Source organism: Podarcis melisellensis (assembly GCF_964234715.1).
Source record: "Podarcis melisellensis genome assembly, chromosome: 16".
Lineage (NCBI taxonomy): Eukaryota > Metazoa > Chordata > Lepidosauria > Squamata > Lacertidae > Podarcis > Podarcis melisellensis.
Window position 1 is genome coordinate 3,529,830 of NC_138533.1, and position 19,620 is coordinate 3,549,449.

The 19,620-nt window shown below is 49.8% G+C and overlaps 1 protein-coding gene across 3 annotated transcripts in view; it reads right to left on the reverse strand.

Annotated features, from left to right (window-relative positions):
- Positions 1–19,620, reverse strand: part of ARNT (aryl hydrocarbon receptor nuclear translocator) — a 44,117-nt gene that overhangs the window by 20,973 nt on the left and 3,524 nt on the right. For 2 of the 3 annotated variants that reach the window (XM_081891443.1, XM_081891442.1), the window contains exons 2-5: positions 17,667–17,772; positions 15,903–15,947; positions 8,979–9,023; positions 3,954–3,998 (exon numbers count right to left, since the gene is read on the reverse strand). In XM_081891443.1, coding sequence (XP_081747569.1) covers positions 3,954–3,998; positions 8,979–9,023; positions 15,903–15,947; positions 17,667–17,772 — 241 coding nt within the window. The remainder of the gene's footprint in view (positions 1–3,953; positions 3,999–8,978; positions 9,024–15,902; positions 15,948–17,666; positions 17,773–19,620) is intronic. The other variant, XM_081891444.1, reaches the window with a different exon arrangement.

Here is a 19,620-nt window from a genome sequence, read left to right on the forward strand (position 1 = left end):
GGAGGGTGAAAGGAGTCAGGCCGGTTAGTTCACAAGGCTCCAGCGGTCAACCCTGCGCACGGTCACACGAGAGGAGGAGGAGGAAAGGAATGGATGCGGGGCCAGGAATCATGGTTAGAGGCTGCAAAACTCTCATGCTGGACATGCAACAGGAAAGGTGCAAGAGAAACTTCCGGCCGCTTCAAAACAGGAACAACCATAGAAGCAGCTCGACTGCACTTGGAGCCAAAAGGACCATCGGGCGCTGGGTTCTGCTTCCGGCAACTGGCAGCCAGTTAGGTGCCTTTGGGATGCTCACAGGGCACAGCAGTTGAGAGCACGAAAAGAGCCCTGTAGCCAGATCAGGCCACTGGGGGCCCATGTGGTCTGGCACCCTGCTCTCACGGTGGCCAAAAGCCCCTAAGCATTGAGACAGGCTGCCTCTGGATCTCAGTAGCTGAGAAACAAGCTGAGCTTTGGAGAAGCAAACCGCGGTTTGTTGGGGCAATGCATAGTCAACCTGTGATTAAGCAAACCACAGTTATTGTTACGTGCAAACCAGGCCCTCAGGCGTGGCAAGGATGTAGCAGGCCACTTTAAAGGAAACGTTCGCAGGTCGGACTGTGAAAGCCACCCTCCCTTCCAACACTCCTCCCCTCCAAAAAAAAGATTACACTGGGCTTCCTACAAGGAAAAAAGAAACTGGGTTAGAGGCAACGGAATGAGTCTGATGTGTGGCAAGCGTGGAATGGGAGATGGAACTGGATGGATGGTGGAGTGAAGACGGAACAAGTATTTTTTTCTTTAATGAAAAAAAGTAGGCTTGGAATTGTCCATCTTGACAGCTAATTTTGGGGAACCTTTGGCTGGGATCTCGTGCTTCCCAGTACAAACACACAAAGGTACCAAGTGAAGCGAAAAAAAGGGAGCAACTTTTGCGCAGAGCAGACTTACTGGCTTCTCTGCAGAACTCCTCGCCAGTGCTCCCCTCTATATCCCTTCTCTGCACAAGAAGTTGGGGGGGCTGGTACTAGTGCGACTCACAGAGTAACCATGGGAGATCTTGGCTTTGGCTGAATTGGACGCCCACAAAAAGCTGAGAATCTTGACACCTGACAAGAAATCCTTCAGATCCTCAAGAGCCTTCTCCTCCCCCCAAACCAGGTGTGGCGAAACCTTTGGCTCTCCAGCTGTTTATTTATTGTCGATTGATTGATTGATTGATTGCACTTAGATCCCACCTCCTTTCCCCCAAGGAGCTCACAGTACATGGCTCTCCCCCCCCCCCGCCCCACTTTATCCTCACAAGAACCCTTGCTGCCAAGGAGTGTGGTGGAGTCTCCTTCTTTGGAGGTCTTTAAGCAGAGGCTTGACAACCATATGTCAGGAGTGCTCTGATGGTGTTTCCTGCTTGGCAGGGGGTTGGACTCCATGGCCCTTGGGGTCTCTTCCAACTTGATGATTCTATGATTCGATGATTCTAGGTAGGTGAGGCTGAGAGAGGCAGCAATTGGCCTACGGTTACTTCGTGGCTATGTGGTCTCTACAAGGTCCTAGGTCTCTACAAGGTCCTAGTCCAACACAGACCACTGCACCACAATGGCTCCCAGTCTATTGCTGAACTACAGCTCCCATCAGCAAGCATGGCCAATGGCCAGGCATGATGATGATGATGATGATGGGAGTTGTAGTCCAGCATAATCCAGAGGGCCAGAGATTCCCCCACACCTGACATAAGGGGGAGGGAGACGGCTGCAGCCCCAGGAGGCTTCTTCAGCCCAGGGAATGGGGTGGCTCTCCAAGGTAACTGTTGAACTACAACTCCCAGCAATGTCATCATCAACCCTGACCGCTGGGCCAGCCTGGCAGGGGCTGATGCGCATTGGGAGTTCAAGAACACCTGGAGGACACCTGGAGGAGATGCTTTTCTCTAGACCTTCTTTATTGTCCTGAAATGCTGTAACACAGACACACATGCTACAGAAAAACAACCTTGCAGAAACTGTTGCTGTTCTCTCTCTACCTGCCTTGGGTTCTATACTCCCAATATTCCAACTCGCTTTCTGCTACAGTTTGGACATGAGAAATTTTTAGCTCTCAGTTATGTTCAGGGTTATCATCCTACTTGGACCAAGCCTCTGTGCTTGCTATCTGCTGGATCTATTGTGGATTGTGGCTTTTCCCTCTGAACCAGCCCAGAGGGAAATTTCACCTTGCCAGCTCCATCCCTATGACTCTACCCCACAACAAAACCATCTGAAAGCTTTCCCCCAACTCCTGAAGAAAGACTTCAACACAATGCATCAGGTGGGACTTTGCTCTTCTAGGTTGCGAGCAGTTTGGAAGTAAAAGAAAAGAGTCCAGCCGTAGATTCTCGCAAAAGTGGAGGCCTGTCTTGTCCAGCATCCTATCTGCACAGCCGCCAAATGCCCCTAGGAAGCGAGATAGACTGCCTCTGGACCTGGAGGTTCCAAAAGAGCCTGGCTGCTGGATCAGACCAAGGGGGTCTCACCTAGTCCAGCGTCCGATTCTCACAGCGGCCAACCAGAGACGCCCCAACAGAAACCCCACAAGTTCTACTGAAAGGGCACGGTACCAATAAATAACTTTAAAGGTTTCCACATAGATGCAGGGAGAGAGTCTCAAGCACCAAAGTCAAGATTAAGCTGCAAAAAATAAAAAAGGATTCTAAAAGTGCTTGCCGCTGCTACCTGTGGCGCTGTTGTTAATGTAGGTTAAATGTCTCTCTCACCCACCCACCCCAAGCATTGCAATCAAGGGGCCGGCGGCTTTGGACTGGCGGTAAGAGGAGCCTGAGAGGAGATATGCTAGCATCTTCAAATATCTCAAGGGCTGTCACATGGAAGAAGGAACAAGCTTGTTTTCTCCTGCTCTGGGGGGCAATGGCTTCAGGTTACAAAGAAAGGAGAGTCCGACGAAACATCAGGAAGAACTTTCTGACAGTAAGAGCTGTTCAACAGTGGAACAGGCTCCCACTAGAAGTGGTGGGCTCTCCTTCCTTGGAGGTGTTTAAGCAGAGGTTGGGTGGCCATCTGTCAGGGATGCTTTAGCTGAGATTCCTATATTGCAGTGGGTTGGACTGGATGACCCTTGGGGTCGCTTCCAACTCAATTCTATAACAGCCTCCCAGTTTTGACAGAGGACCACCTCGGCCAAAGAGTGGCAGCCAAGGTCCTTTTGGTCGCCCCATTAAAAAACCAGCCTGCCATCAAGTCCCCCTGTTGATCGGGCAGCCAGATGAGGCATAAGCGATGCCAGCTGCCAACCCCCTGACAAAGGCCGGCTTCCTCATAAGCCAGTAGAGCAGGAACAAAGACAGCTGCCTTATACAGAGTCAGCCCACTGGTCCATCCAGCTCAGTATCGTCAGCACTGACTGGCAGCAGCATCTCAAGATTTCAGACTTAGAGGCCATTCCTGGTCCTACCTGGAGATACCGGGGATCTTCTGCATGCAAAGCAGGTAATCTGAAACTCAGCTGTAGCCCTTACCCTAAAATAAAGTAAGAATCCAGTCCTCATGGCTCTGAATGGAGGGTTTCTACCAAGCCAGACCCTTGCTCTGCCTTGTCTACACTGACCTGCTGAAGTTCTCCAGGGTTTCAGGCATGAAACATTTGCAGCTCCACCTGGAACTGGGAAATGAACCTGGGTTCATTTGAATGCTGCTGCCGAGCCCCTTGCCCTTATTTTGCAACCCACCCTGCTTCTGAAAGAGCCAAACATGCCGTTCATCAAACCAAACCGGGAAAGGTGCTGATTTTTCAGGTAAGTCTCGTGTTTGGGTTCAAGACCTCGATTTAAGGAAGGAAGCGGGTGAGGGCAGGGAGACTATTAAGAGGAGGCGGACAGGGAGGGGTGTCACAGAGGAGGAAAAGAGGAGGAGGAGGAGAAGGAGCTCTGCTTTGCCATGCTTAAATAAAAAACACACACAACCAAATCTCCATTCTCCTACCTGGCCAGTCTTTCCTTATCCGCTGAGCTCTGCTCATCATCAGACCTGGAAATAAAAGGGGTGAGCTAAGCTAAAACTGGGGAGGAAAAAAATGTATTTTAAGGTAATGGGGAATAAAAGAAAGGAGGGTGGGGGAAGGGAATGTAACAGGAGACCCAATTTATCTGCAATAAGAAGCGGAAGGTGGGGGGGTGTCATGACTTTGCTGGCATTCTGGAACCAGCTGCAGGCTGGGTGCTATATGCCCTGTGTGATAGGAAAAGGTCTCCGCCCAGAGGGGCTTACAAACCGTGTTAGAGACACGGATGAGGGTGGAGAGAGAAAAAACAAGAGGTGAGAGAAGAGGAGAAAGTCTGGCCAGAGTATAGTGTGGAGCAAGTGACGGACGAGTCAGGTGGCACAGCAGGACCCCACAAAGGACACTATGTATGTATATATTTATTTTTATTTCACTATCTATACAGAGAGCATTATTGTAAAACAAACAATACTAAACCTCAACCTCAAAGCATGTTACAAAAAGAATAAAACAAAGCATCGGAGGGGGAAACCTGTGTGTGTGTGTGTGTGCTAAACTAAAACCCAGAGTAAAACACACAGAAGTCTATATACTTGGAGAGGCTTTGCCTAAACAAAAATGTTTCTACCAGACATCAAGAACAGTACAGTAAAGGCGCCGGCCTGATGCGTCAATAGGCAGGGAGTTCCAAAGTGTGGGGGTTGCCATACCAAAAGAGTGGAGCAAATATTTACGTGGCACCTGGAACACTGCCAGTTCCACAGGCTGGAGCAGCTCACTAGAATGTACGGTAAGCCCCAGGACTTGGTTCTAATACTAGGGGAGCTGTAAGTCAAGTCCCTTGCAACATGCCAAGGCATGAGAGGCAGAGGGCCTCTGAGAGCGTGCAGAGCGCCTTGCTGCTGACCAAGACACAGCCATGTGGGTTGAGAAGTGCAAAGGCAAGCTTTCATGAACGCCATTCCCAAATCCCAAAAAGGAAAGTTGGGATACTTATATGATGAATAATAATAATATTACGGAATGGGAAGTTCTCAGTGGGGAAACTGATTGGCTATTAGTTATGGTTTTGCAGCACTGCATGAAGACTTAAAAAGGAAAAAAAAATCCTGAGGCTTTTAATTCTTAACCTGTGGTGGAACTGGTTCAACCGCTGCCTCCTGTTAGTTTTTAAAATGACTGTCTCTTTCCAAAGGAGTCCTGAAGCAACTTGCGAATGTCACAAAATACAAAATATAGTCGGACAATAAAGGACGTGTTAAAAACAAGTAGCCTAAAAGTGTTCATCCAAGGAGCCACATGAAATATCCACGCTGCCAAAGGAATGCCAAACCCCTCAGTGCTGTCCAAATCGCCTGGGGGAATATTGGAAACCAAACCACAGGAAAGGCCAGGAATGTTCCTCATACTGGTCTGTCTAGTTCAGTACTGTTCACACTGGCTGGCAGTGGCTTTCCAGGGTTTTAGGCAGCGAATCTTTCCAAGATGACCCCAGTGGGGACTGAACCTGGGACCTTCTGAATGCAAAGCGGGTGCTCTACTATTGAGCTAAGATTCTAGTCCTCATGGTTCTGAAGGACCAGCTAAAAATAGAAACGTGGGAAGCTGCCTTATACCAATCATTGTTCACCCTGATTCTCCAGGTCTCAGACCAGGATATTTCCCTCTCCCTACCTTGGGAGATGCTGGGGCCTTCTGCAGGCAAAGCAGGTGTTCTGCCACTCAAGTTGCAGACCTTCCCCAAATAATTATCCAATTAAAACAGCAGTGGTAGCATCCAGGCTGCCTTTTAAGCCCTGCCACTTCCCACTTTCAAATCTTAAAAAAACTGGGTTTGAAGCCAGATTTGGCGGGGGAAGGAAACCTGGGTTGCAGCTTTAAAAGAAACGCCCCTCCACCACCACCCCCAAATGACTGATGCAAATCCAGCAGAGCGGTTTTTGCAAGTCAGGAGGAGGAGGAAACAGAGAAATCTCCACCCCTTCTCAAAATCTAAGCAATCCTTCAGAACTGAGAAACAGAAATCTTGTGAGCAGCCTTCCCCAGCAGGCAAACAGCTACGAAGGGAGGCAGGGATATTGCATTGGGTGCCAGTAACTTCTTTTGCTTCCCATTGCATCTCGGCTAGTAATCAACTTGCAACGAAGAACCTGAACCCAAGCATGTATTTTTCCTCCTCCCTCCCACTCAGTTTTTCCTTTTGTGTTTTTTTTTAAAAAAATGATTTTAAAAAGTTATACTTTTTACATTACAAAATAAAAAATATATAACAGAAACGATAAAGAGAGATGAAAATGAAGAGGTGTTAAAAAGCGATGTGTAAGCCACTCTGGGAGCAGGATAAAAATAAATAAATACCAAAATGAATAAGAAGAACATAGGGAGATCAGAAGAGCCTGGTTGCTGGATCAGGCCCAGTGATCCATTTGGTCGAGCATCCTGGCCAACCAGATGCCCAAGTGGGAAGGCCGCCAGCAGGACTTGGGCACCAGAGCAGCTCCCCACCGGCCCCCGCGGTTTCCTGCAACTGTTATCCAGACGCATGGCTGGCTCCCAGTGTGGAGGCAGAGAACAGCCATTGTGGCTAGGAGCCATCGATAGCACTCTCCTCCTCCTTGAATTTGTCTAATCCTCTTTTGAAGGCATCCAAGTTGGCGGCCCTCAACTGTAGGAGCAAGTGCCATAGTTGAGCCGTGTGAAGAAGCACTTCAAAAGCAAAAGTTTTCTTTTACAGTCCTTTCGGTTCATTCATCCAAACCTCCTCCCCATCGGAAAAGACCGTCTCTGTACTAAGCAAGGTAGCTAAGTCATGGGTAGGCAAACTAAGGCCCAGGGGCCGGATCCGACCCAGTCGCCTTCTCAATCCTGCCCGCGGACGGTCCAGGAATCAGCGTGTTTTTACATGAGTAGAATGTCTCCTTTTATTTAAAATGCATCTCTGGGTTATTTGTGGCGCATAGGAATTCGTTCATATGTATGTTTTCAAAATATAGTCCGGCCCCACACAAGGTCTGAGGGACAGTGGACCAGCCCCTTGCTGAAAAAGTTTGCTGATCCCTGAGCTAAGTCCTTGTTACCACGGGTGTTGAAATCCCCCATGAATTGCAACCTTGCACGAGGGCACCCATTTTGAAGACGGGAGTAAATAACCCTCCGAGTGATCCCAACATGATGGATGGTGCAACTGGGGGAAGGGCCTAACTCGTAGGGTGGAAGATACACCTTAATAAGTAACAAGGATGGTATGGGACAACGGCATCTTACGTAGGAGTTTGGTTCCAAGTGTTCTGTGCGTACACAGTAACGAGTATACTCAAACCCTTGGAGCCATCCCTTCGCCAGCACCCCTGGGCTTTTGGAGCTGGCATGTTGAGAGGGGCTTGCCCACCAAGGAAGGCAGAGTGTTTATAGGCTCTTTCCACATCAGGAAAAGCTGGCACAAAAAGAGCTTTTGCGGTCTCTCGCCTTGCTTAGCAGGCAAGGCCTACTTGGAACACCGGCTCTGGGTTGCTCTTGCAAAATCTTTTGCGGCTATCCTGGGTTTTCATGAAATCTCACACTTCTGCAGCTAGGGTACCAAGAGGGCCTTGCACAGTAAGCAAGTCAGGGAGCTTAAAAGCTCTTTTCATGCAGGAAGAACCTTGCGTGCTTTTAATTTGCGTGATTTCACCCGGCCGGCCTTCAACCACACAAGGTTGAAACCGCACAGGTTTAATGTGTGCAAGTTGCCAACGTTCTGTACTTCCATTTTCATCCTTCCTGGACCAGGCCAGATGCAGGAGGTGGAGGTTATGCCCTGGTCTTACTGGGCAAACCACAAAGGACTTCTTTGCCATGCTGAAAACTGGTGAATCAAGCCAGAATCAACAGTGAAAGCATTTTGAGGCTCGGTTTGGATCTGGGCAAAGAGTCCAGGCTGACTGGTTCCTCCTGCTGACTCACAGAGCTCAGCCCCCTAAGAGAGATTTCCTGCATCTGACAGGCACCAAAGATAACGGCAGGCAGGTGGTGGGGGTGAGCTCCCCAGCTTTAAAAAAAGGAAGAAAGAAGATCGGCTTTTGACCTTTAAACAGCAAAATGGCCTCACTTCGAACCAGGGTTGCGCAAGGCAGGCGAGTGTTAAAACTCATTGTGGGCAACAGTTTCTCTCGCCAGCGAGGCAGAGATGCTTATCTTTGAAGAGGAAGAAGAGGAACAGGAAGAAAAATCCCCCCTCCAATTTAAGACGTTTGTGCAATCTGTTCCGAAGCAGGGCAGGGATTAAAAAGAAGTCGCTGGATGGCTGCAGGTATGAGGCAATTCAATGGAAAGAATAGTCTGACCTCAGGCAACCGGATATGAGCAAACTCCTTGACCTGCCAGTTGAGACAGTGTGGCAGGTCCAAACAAACCACGGGATGTATTTTTTTTTTAAATTATGTCTCACTTTCCCATCAGGCCCCTCCCTCCCTCTGTTATTTACACCCGCCAGCTTCCCATCCCACCCCTGCCTCAGTTTACCACCTGGTGCTTGCCTTCTCTTTCTCCCCAGCCCTTTATTCCTGCCTCCGTTTCCCCAGCCAGTGCCTGCCTTCTGTCTCTTTCCCCCCCAGGAGCAAGTTGCTCTCAGAGCTTTGCCATTTGAAAAAACAACAAGGAATAATAATTTTTAAAACCCTGGCTTTGCAGTCTGCTGCCCCCCCCCCCCGCGAAAGAGCAGCTGCATTCTTCTAATTAGCTGTGCTTAAAAACAAACTGAAAATTACTCCAGCCACCACCCCCTGCACCCCAAATTTCGAGAAAGAGGCTATTTGCTTTGCTGTTTCAAAGGCAGAGTTTTCGGAGGGATTGGGAGGTGGGAGAAGGCGCAGAGGGAGGGAAGGAGGGCTGGATTACATGGGATGCTTTGAGCCAGGGCAGAGATGGATGAAAGGCCACCTGGAGCTCAGGTGAGTGGCACATGCCAATGGTACAGCGCTTGGGCCTCAATGTCTCCTGCAGGGCAGAGGCGCTGGAGGAAGCCTTACCTAGCAAACCGCTCCTTGTCGTTCGGGAGCTGGTCATCATCGCACCTAGGAGAAGAATCAGGAGAAGGAAGACATGAGAAAAGGGCAGCTTCGAACAGCACGGAACGGACTGTGCCTCTTTGGACAACGGCCTGGGCCACAACTGCTGAGACCTGGGAGCCTGTTTCATTCCGATCGTTAGAATTCCAAGTCTTGGCAAGTCACCGTTCTTGGAAGAAGAATATTCTTTTTTATTTGCAATATAAATGTTTTATATGCAAATATTTTATCTGCAAATACAGCAGCTCAGATCCATATGGGCGCTTTGTACAGTCCTTTTCTTTTAATCGCCTTCTTTTGAAAAGAAAGTATGGTGGTGAATTTTTCTTGATTCACCTTTATTAAACTGCTTTGAGGTTTTTACAGCCCAGCGGTATATAAATTTTTTGAAACCAACTAACTGGCTAAGAAATACATGCTCAGAAGACCTGCTAGCCTGGATCTCCTACAGACAACGACACTGGCTTGAAGAGATTAAGCTTTTGAACAGTGACTGTTTCAGAGCCGTAGCTCATCAGGAATCCCATACAGGTTGAGATGGTGTTCCAGGATGTGATGGGACGATGAGCTGCTTGTGCGTAAAATGCAAGTCCCTCAGAGTTTGATCAGGCTTTCAAACCTCTGCCTGTGACGGAGCCCCTCCAGCATGGCTGCGTCAATCACTAGTAGAATCCGAAAGTGGCTGCTTTCGGAAACGTTTCCAACATAAAAGCTCCTTAACGGAAACACGTCGTCTGGCCTCTCGGCGTGACAGTTTCCGTCGAGGTGTGGGTGTCCCTATAGGAGGTCCTGAGACCTCCCCACTGGTTTCGCTTGAAGCGTCTCTGAGCCATCCCTCCGACTCACTTTCCCTTGGAGTTCTTGCTCGCCCTCTACTGGTTCCCTCTTCCGCTGCTACTGCTCTCTCACCCTCAGTGAGCCTTTGCGCCTCCGGCGCTTTAGATGTCAGTTCCCTGACATCCACCTCCCCTCCAGGGCCCCCTTCACCCCCTCCCGTCTCCTCTCCTACTGGCGGTGAGGAGGTAAAACCCTTGAAAGAACCTCCCTCATCTTCCGACGTCGCGAACACTTCCTTCCACTTGTTGCTGTTCCTACTCTCTAGGTACTCTTCGTCATCAGAGTCCACTCCCTCTTCCAACTCCGACTCCGCGAACCCTTCCATTTCCTCTTCCTCATCGGTGGTGCCGAAATACTCCCTCCTAAATCTTGCTATCGGCTGAGGTTTCCTTGAGAACCTTTGATGGAACGTTTCTGTTAAAACCTCGTCATTGACTTCCTGCGCACTTACCCAGGTGTTTTCTGACTCCGGTTCCCCTTCCCACGCCACTAAATACTCCACCTGATTTCCCTTCCACCTGGAATCGAGGATTTCCGCTACATGGTTGCGGCGTTCCCTCTCTTCCAAGGCTGGTCCCCTGACGTGCTCCCCTTCACCTCCTCCCCTGTATGGTGACAGTAACGACCTGTGGAACACTGGGTGCAATTTCATGTGATTGGGTAATCGGAGTTTGAAAGCTACCGGGTTGACCTGCTGAATCACCTCAAAGGGTCCCAATCTTCTGGGCCTCAGTTTCTTACAACCCCCTTTGAACGGCAACCCTTGGGTTGACAACCACACTTGATCCCCCACCCTTATGGTTTCACCTTCCCTTCTGTTCTTGTCTGCCTGCTTCTTATATTGTGCCTTAGCCCTTTCTAAGTTGAGCTGGAGCTGCTGATGGATGGCTTCCATCTCTTCTACAAAATGTTCAGCCGCTGGGACGCTCCATCTCTCCCCTCCTTCCCCTGGAAATGCCCTGGGGTGACACCCGTAATTAGCCAAAAAGGGACTCATCCCTGTGGACACATTCTCCGCATTATTGTAGGCAAATTCTGCCAACGCCAACTTTTCGACCCAATCGTTCTCTCTGTCATTGACATAACACCTAAGATATTGTTGAAGAATGCCATTTGCCCTTTCTGCCTGCCCGTTGGTTTCAGGGTGCCGGGCAGTTGAAAAATTGACTTCCACGTGTAACAAGCTCATGAGCTTCCTCCAGAACCTGGAAGTAAATTGTTTGCCTCGATCTGAGATCACCCTCGAGGGAGCCCCGTGCAACCTAAAGATATGTTCCACAAACAACTTCGCCGTTTCTTCCGCTGTGACTGCATGTGAGCATGCTACAAAGTGGCACATCTTAGTTAACAGGTCTACTACTACCATGATGGCTGTTTTCCCCTTGGACCTTGGCAGATCCGTCATAAAATCTATTGATATCGCTTCCCAAGGCCGTTCTGGTGTGGGTAAAGGTTCTAATAACCCTGCCGGCGCCTTTCTTTCCCCTTTGGCTCGCTGACATTGGTCACACCCTCTTACATACTCCCTTACATCTTCCCTCACCTTAGGCCACCAAAATTCCCTGGTAACCAACCACATGGTCTTGTGTTGCCCAAAATGTCCCGCCGTGGGGCTATCATGCAACTGCTTGAGTACTCTCCCCCTCAATTCACCTTCGGGTATATACAGTGCCCCTTTGTAATACAATGCCCCATTTCTTTCCTCAAAACCTCCGGGGCTCTCGCCCTCCCCCCTGAGACCTCTGAGCTTATCCTGGGCATATTCATCATTTTCCGTTTCCTCCACCAGTTCTCGTTGCCCCACCATCGCCGCCCCACACACCCAGCGGTCCTCCGGGATGACATGTCTCTCTTCGATCACCCCCTCCCCTTCCCAATATTCTGGTTTGCGTGAGAGCGCGTCCGCCCTGACGTTTTCTGGGCCTGGCACATAACAAATCTCAAAGTTAAATTTGGAGAATTCCTGTGCCCATCTCACTTGTCGTTGGTTGAGCACTCGAGCTGTTCTCCAATACTCTAAATTTTTGTGGTCGGTGCACACTTGCACCTTGTGTTGTGCCCCAATTAATAAATGTCTCCACCTCCGGAATGCTTTGTGAATGGCAAGTAGTTCCCTGTCATACACCGTGTAATTCCTCTCGGACTTATTCAGCTTCCGCGAGAAGAAGGCACACGGTCTCCACTCCGACGCACTCCTCCCCGGTTGAAGAAGGACCGCCCCTACCGCCCGGTCGGATGCATCTGTTTCCACTCTCATGGGTTTTCGTAAATCCACATGCAGAAGTTGTTCTTCCGAGGCGAAAGCCCTTTTCAGTTCTTCAAAGGCTCGATCCGCCTCTGCCGTCCAAACAAATTTCTTCTTGCTGCTGAGACAGTCGGTGATGGGCGCCGTCAAGTGGGCAAAGTTCTTGATGAACTTCCGATAAAAGTTCCCAAATCCCAAGAATCTTTGCACGTCCTTCTTGGTCTTCGGTGTCTTCCATTCCAGTACCGCTTGGACCTTGCCTGGATCCATGGCCAATCCCTTGTCTGACAAGCGGTACCCCAGGAATTCCACCTCCTTGGTATGAAACTGGCACTTCTCCAGTTTCACCCACAGCTGGTTGGCTTGCAGCCTGCCCAACACTTCTCGAACGTCCCTCACATGCTGTTCCTCATTTTCCGAATACACCAACACGTCGTCTAAAAAGGCCACACAATTCTTGTAGAGCAAAGGTCCCAGAACGTGGTTTATAAAAGCTTGAAAACACGCGGAGCCCCCTTGTAGACCGAAGGGCATAACGAGGTATTCAAAGGCTCCCAACGGGGTAAACATGGTGGTCTTCCATTCATCTCCCTTCCTTATGCGTATCAGATTGTACGCCCCCCGCAGGTCCAGTTTTGTAAAAATCTTTCCCTTCCTTACTCTGGTCAAAATGTCATCAATTCGGGGCATAGGGAAAGCCAGGGGCTCCGACACTGCATTGAGGGCCCTGAAGTCACACACCAGTCTCGGTTTGTCTGTGTTCTTTTTGTCCACAAAGAACACTGGGCTGCCCCCCACCGCTCGGGACTCTCTGATGAAACCTCGCTTCAAGTTTTTGTCAATGAACTCCCTCAGCTCCTGCATCTCCCTGTCTGACATGGCGTACAGCTTGCCTACTGGGAGTTGGGCCCCTGGGAGTAGGTTGATTTGACAGTCAAAGGGTCTATGCGGTGGCAGTTTGTCTGCTTCCCTTTCGCTGAATACGTTGCTCAGATCTGCGTATTGCGGGGGCACCTTCCCTTTGTCCATCACTTCCATCCCCGCTAGGGTGACTCTGTCTCCTCCCGAAACCTTCCCCTCCTTGCAGTGTTCTAGGCAATGCGCTGACCCAAAGGAGACCACCCTCTGATGCCAGCCCACTAGCGGATCGTGTAGCGCCAGCCAGCTCATCCCCAAAATGATGGGCGCTCCTCCCAGGATGGCCACATTAAACGCTATCTGTTCGGTGTGCCTTGCCACTCTCATTATCATCGGGACAGTCTGTTGGCTAACTTCTCCCCCCAACAGCTCTCTGCCGTCAATCGTAGTCACCTGCAAGGGGTTACTTAAAGGGATAGTCTGTATCTGGTGCTCAGCTGCAAACTCCTTACTCATGAAATTACAGGAGCTGCCTGAATCCAAAAGCGCCTTGACCTTTAGTGGGTGTCCGTTTGGCAGTTCTAGTAACACCTCTATCACTAAAGCGGGTCTGGGGGGTTCTGGCATGGGCACTTTCATTGCTCTTTGGCCTGGCTGCTGTGCCCCAACGGTGGCAGCCAGGCGTTGGCTTTTACTTGCTCCTTGCCTTCCTCTTCCTTTCCCCCAACAGCTCCTGCCATCCCTTGCCATTCCTTTCTTTGTGGGCAAACTCTGGCAAAGTGCCCTGGCTGTTGGCAGAGATAACATCTCTTGGCGCTCTTTCCCTCCTTTTTCCGCCCTTCACTGGGATTTGAAACTGCGCGCGCCCGCGCTGTTCCAACTTCCATCGGCTCTGCCGGCGGGAAAGGTGGCTCTGGAATGTCTGGAATGCGGAACTCCCTCCAACGGTCTCCTTTCCCTTCCCGCTTTTCCACAGCCCTCGCCTCCTGGCGCGCTCCTATGGCCAGCGCAGATTTGGTTAACTGGTCCATAGACTCCGCCCTGGGGCCCCGGGAAAGCTCATCTTTGACGGTTGAAGAAAGCCCCTCTTCGAAAAGCATTTGGATGGGCTCCGCCGATAGGTCCCACCCCAATTTGTGAATCAACATGGTAAATTCAGTCCAGTACTCACGGACAGATCTGCTTCCTTGCTGGCAAGCCATTAACTGCCTTCGCACCACCCCCTGCTCAATATCGCTGGAAAACATCAGGTCCATGGCACGAAAAAACTTCCTCGTGTCCTTTAAGATCTCATTATTCGCTGCCATCAGGGGTCTAACCCAATCTTTCGCCCCGGATTCGAGATGGCCAATCACATACGCCACTCGCGATTCCTCATCGGGGAAGTCATCAAACTGCAAGTTTAGAGCGTATTGCATCTCTGTTCTAAAGGCATGATAGTTCCTGGGATCCCCCCCGAATTTCTGCACCAATCCTGGCACCTTTCTGGCGAGCGGGGTGGTTTTCTCCTTTCCCTTTTCTGCATCCTGAGCCCTCCTCTCCTCAAGCCTCGCCGTTTGCAGCGCCAACTGGATCTCCAACGCCCTGTACCTTTCTTCCAGGCTTGGACCTCCTCCAGCTGCTCCTGCTTCCCCGGTTCCGGCTGGATTGCTCATGATGCTTCTCCCTGCACAAGCTGGCTTTCGGAGACTTTCGGATTGCTGTGATGGGACGATGAGCTGCTTGTGCGTAAAATGCAAGTCCCTCAGAGTTTGATCAGGCTTTCAAACCTCTGCCTGTGACGGAGCCCCTCCAGCATGGCTGCGTCAATCACTAGTAGAATCCGAAAGTGGCTGCTTTCGGAAACGTTTCCAACATAAAAGCTCCTTAACGGAAACACGTCGTCTGGCCTCTCGGCGTGACAGTTTCCGTCGAGGTGTGGGTGTCCCTATAGGAGGTCCTGAGACCTCCCCACTGGTTTCGCTTGAAGCGTCTCTGAGCCATCCCTCCGACTCACTTTCCCTTGGAGTTCTTGCTCGCCCTCTACTGGTTCCCTCTTCCGCTGCTACTGCTCTCTCACCCTCAGTGAGCCTTTGCGCCTCCGGCGCTTTAGATGTCAGTTCCCTGACACAGGACTCCGTAGTGTAGTTCATCAGGGATCCCAGGCTAGATCATGGAATCACAGAAGTGTGGGGCTGGACGGGACCCCAAGGGTCGACTTGTTCAAACACCTGCACTGCAGGAATCACAGCTAAAGGAAGCGATCCAACTTCTGTTTAAAAACCTGCAATGGATGATAGCCCAACACCTTCTGAAGGAGTCCGTTCTACTGTCAGATAGCTCTTACCCTCAGAAAGTTCTTCCAGATGTTTTGCTGGAATCTCCTTTCTTGTAACTTGAACCCACTGCTTCAGGTCCCACCCTCTGGAGCAGTGGCAAATAAGTTTAATCCATCTTACATTTGACAGACCTTCAGATATGTGAAGACTGCTATCTTATCACCCTTCAGTTTTCTCTTCTGCAGGCTAAACATACCCAACTCCCTCAATCGTCCCTCCTAAGCCTTGGTTCCCATACCCCTGATTATCTCGGTCGCCAGACTCCACACACATTCCAGCCTAAACATATCATTCTTAAGATATTATAACATCGCAGCTCTACGTAGCCACGCTCATCAGGGATCTTCCGCTAGACACGATAATATTGCTGTACTATGTAGCCTATCAAGTTTGGCTATGCACTGGCATCACTAAGGGCAAAACGAAGCCTTCTGTGAATGAAGGAGATCCTTCCTGTACTGGACACGAGTCATCCCAGCCAATCAGGGATACCAGAGAGAAAAGAATTTGCACAGCCAAGTCCCATTCCCTTCTATTTTCTGACGAGCCTTTTCACAAGACGGATCCCTCTCTCGCTTTGGCTCAGCACAAGTCCCCAAGCCCCTTGCCACTGGAAGTCCATCTCACCTGAGAAATTTGCTGTTCCCTTCTCCGTCGTCATCAAAATCGAGCCTGGAGAACAAGAGCAAGAACGACTGTTATCTCAGCTGCAACAAACCTCACCCTCGGACTCCCAAGTCAAACAGAAGGTGAAGAAAATGAAAGCCAAGTAGAGTCTTGAAACTCAAAGAGGGCTCCAAGGATGTTGAAATTTAGGTGTAGGGTTTACTGCACCTCCTCCCACCTGGCCTGGTCTCAGCTCATCCCAAAACTCTTCCCAGAGGCAGCAAAAGACGGGCCCTGTACCTGTTCTTGGACTCCAGCTCCCATCAGCCCCAACGCCAGCAAGGTCAACAATGAAGGATGATGGGAGTTGTAGTCCAACATCATTGGGGGGGGGGCAGGCACCAAGCTGGTTTTGCCTCAGCAGGAGAGATGGGAAGAGGCTCGTCCCAACAGCTTTGCCGACACCCCAGCTCCATCAGACGCCTGCTCCTACCCCGAATTGTGCCAGGACTTGTTCATTATAAGAGCAGATATTTAAGAATTGGTGCCTGAGTTTGATTTTTTTCCCTTTTCCCTCCCCGTCCCTTTTCCCTCGTGCGTCATGCTTTTTTGTAAGGCTGTGGCCGAGACTGCCTTGTTTTAATGGATAGTATGTAAGCCACGCTGAGAACCTTTTCGGCTGAAGAGCAAGGTACTAATGCTCCCCAAAAATAACAATAAATTCTAAAAACAGGTGGGAAGCCTAAATGCAGCCCTCCCGGCCTCACTATCTGGATTCCAAGACCCTCCTGCAGGCCACGCCCTCTCCCAATAGGCCACACCCCTCACAGTCCTGCTTCGTGCCTTCAGTTGTTTCTTCCCGGCTGGGATGTGTCTGCTGAACTGTGATGTCATCTTCTGTTTGCATGGAAGGAGGGAGGCGTGTGTGCACGTACTGGAAATGTCTGAAGTTGCTGCCCGTACCAATTTTTGTACAGTAAGCCCGCAACTTGTGCAGGGGTTACATTCCAGAGATTGCGCCTGAAGCCAAAAATTACTTAAAGTCAAAGCACACTGGGTTCAACAGTGGGTGGGATTGCCCAAGTCTTTTTTCTCAGATGCCCGTCCACTTTATATTTTTATTTTGGCCAAGTGTATAAAACTGAATGTGCACAAGTTAAATGTGTGTAGGTTGTGGGCTTGCTGTACCAGCAAACGTATTTGCAGATGTTAATGTTCTTTTCAACTACATTCCTGTAGCATGGAGATTAAAGGGCAGGACAGCAAAAGTGGAATTTGTGAGCCTTCGTGGTAGCCAAGAAACTTAAAACTTCGAATTTGGAAGGCTGTCTATCACAAAATGGCCTTGAGAATCTCACCAGCCCTGGCTACATTTGAACACAGTTCCTACAAACGCATCAGTCTTGTGGGTATACTTATTTTGGCTGGCTTAGAGCAATATATTCTATTTAAGATGGATGTACTGATGTTTATTGCATTCTTAATGTAAGCTGATGGATTGTTTTTGCTATTTTAAAGCTCCTCTTCGTTTTTTGTCTCTTTCTTCTTTGTTAAATTGCTATTCAAGAATCAGCTTTCTTAAAAAGAGAAACTTCTGGCTCCTGGGATGAAGCCGATAGAGCAAAGGGAGAGTTGTATCCATGACGCCACTTTCTTTTGCCTCTGGCCCTGCCCAACACGGGTTCGTGGCCCCCAGAAGGTTACATGCAGCCCTTGGCTTGGAAGGGGGGAGCCCCCACCCCGCCGAGCATCCTCATTCCAAGTCATCACCGAAGCCACCCTTACCCCGTCCTGCGCTTGTTTGCTCTCTGGACGATGCTCCCTCCAGAACACGCGTCGGGTCCAGGCGTCCCTGAAGCAGAGCCCAGCAAGGGGACATCCGATGCCATTTCTGGAAGGAGAGGGGGAAAGACGAGAGGGGAAGTGAGGCATCATCCCTTTAAAGCCCTGAACGGCCTCGGCCCAGTATACCTGAAGGAGCGTCTCCACCCCCATCGTTCAGCCCGGATGCTGAGGTCCAGCGCCAAGGGCCTTCTGGCGGTTCCCTCCCTGCAAGAAGCCAAGTTACAGGGAACCAGGCAGAGGGCCTTCTCGGTGGTGTCACCCACCCTGTGGAACGCCCTCCCACCAGATGTCAAAGAGAACAACAACTACCAGACTTTTAGAAGACATCTGAAAGCAGCCCTTGATGTTTGATGTATTACGGTATTTTAATATTTTTTTGGAAGCCGCCCAGAGTGGCTGAGGAAGCCCAGCCTGATGGGTGGGGTACAAACAATAAATTATTATTATTATTATTATTATCATCATCATCATCATCCCAAGAGGGCAGCAGACATCTGCTTTGGCTTGCTCCGCCGACTGGCTGGCTTGCCAGGCAAACAGCGCATCACCAGTGCTGAGCCTTCTACATACACACAGAGCAGGATAGAAGTACCAGACTTTCTGGCACATCCCTCTGAAGAAAGCACGCTGGATGCCAGAGAGAAAACATGCACAACTCGAAGGGGAAATGTGTCTGGCTTTTAAGAAGGCGATGTCAGGATCAAAGTCGCTCATTGTTCCCACTTAGTCACAATCTGGGGTTGTGCGAATACTGAAAGATCTGGGACAGACGGAAGGAAGGACTTCTTCGCACAGTGCAGAATTATGGATTTTGCTCCCACAAAAAGACAACCAACGGGTGTTGCCTTGGGGCGGCTTTATTTATTTAGGGGAAGGTTTTATGACACCGTGTGGACCCTGCAAAACAACTCCAGTTTGAATGAATGGTGAGCACTCGTCCCATAAGAAACACCCATCTGGAAGCCCCCCAAGTCTCCTGGCCCCAGATGCCCAACAGAGGGAAAAAGCAAGTACTTTTTAATGCAGCGCCATGTTAAACTATGGAATTCTCTCCCATTGGGGACAGTGGTGACCACCAACCCGGATGGTTTTAAAAGAGGAATGAGACAAATTCATTAAGGAGAAGGCTAGGCTCTGTCTCCAGAGTTAGAGGCAGCAACGCTACTGAAATCCAGTTGCTAGAAACCACAGGCAGGAGAGAGTAGTTCTTGCTCAGGTCCTGCCTTTGAGCACTGGGGCATCTGGCTGGCCTCTCCTGATGTTCCTATGGAACCTCCATGTCCAGAGGCAGTCTACCTCCATTCCTAATTTCTTTGGGGCATTTGGCCACTGTGAGAACAGGACCGAGGACTAGATGGGCCACTGGGCTGATCCGGCAGACTCTTCTCATATTCTTATTTGCCCCTCAAATAACAAACTGTTGACTCAATTGGGCTGCCACAGATGGAAGAACTCTTGGAGCAATAAAAGCGCATCACGGACATGGCATGTTTTATGCCGTGGCACTCACGGAAAAGAATGAAACAATACCCACAAAGATAATTTAAAATCCTGCTGCAGGCTTCTCTCAGGACTCCGTTCCCTCTGAGGCAGGCCCGATCTAATTAATACCACAAGGCTGTAAAACTCAGAGAACAAGCCATAAACCATCTGAAGTGCTCTTAGGGGCTTCAATCTCCCTGCCTTGCTTCTCTGGGTGTTTTTTTTGCGAAGAGTTAATAAGATCATATTCATGTACAAAGCCTTTAGAGACTGTCCAGAACAGAAAGGCAGTCAGGAAAAGAGCAGCAATGACGCAACACCAGTCTAAGTTCTGCTCCTTACAACCCTTTTACGAATTGAAAAAATAAAATAAAATCAATTTTCTGCCTGCAGCTGACAGTGGAGAAGGAGT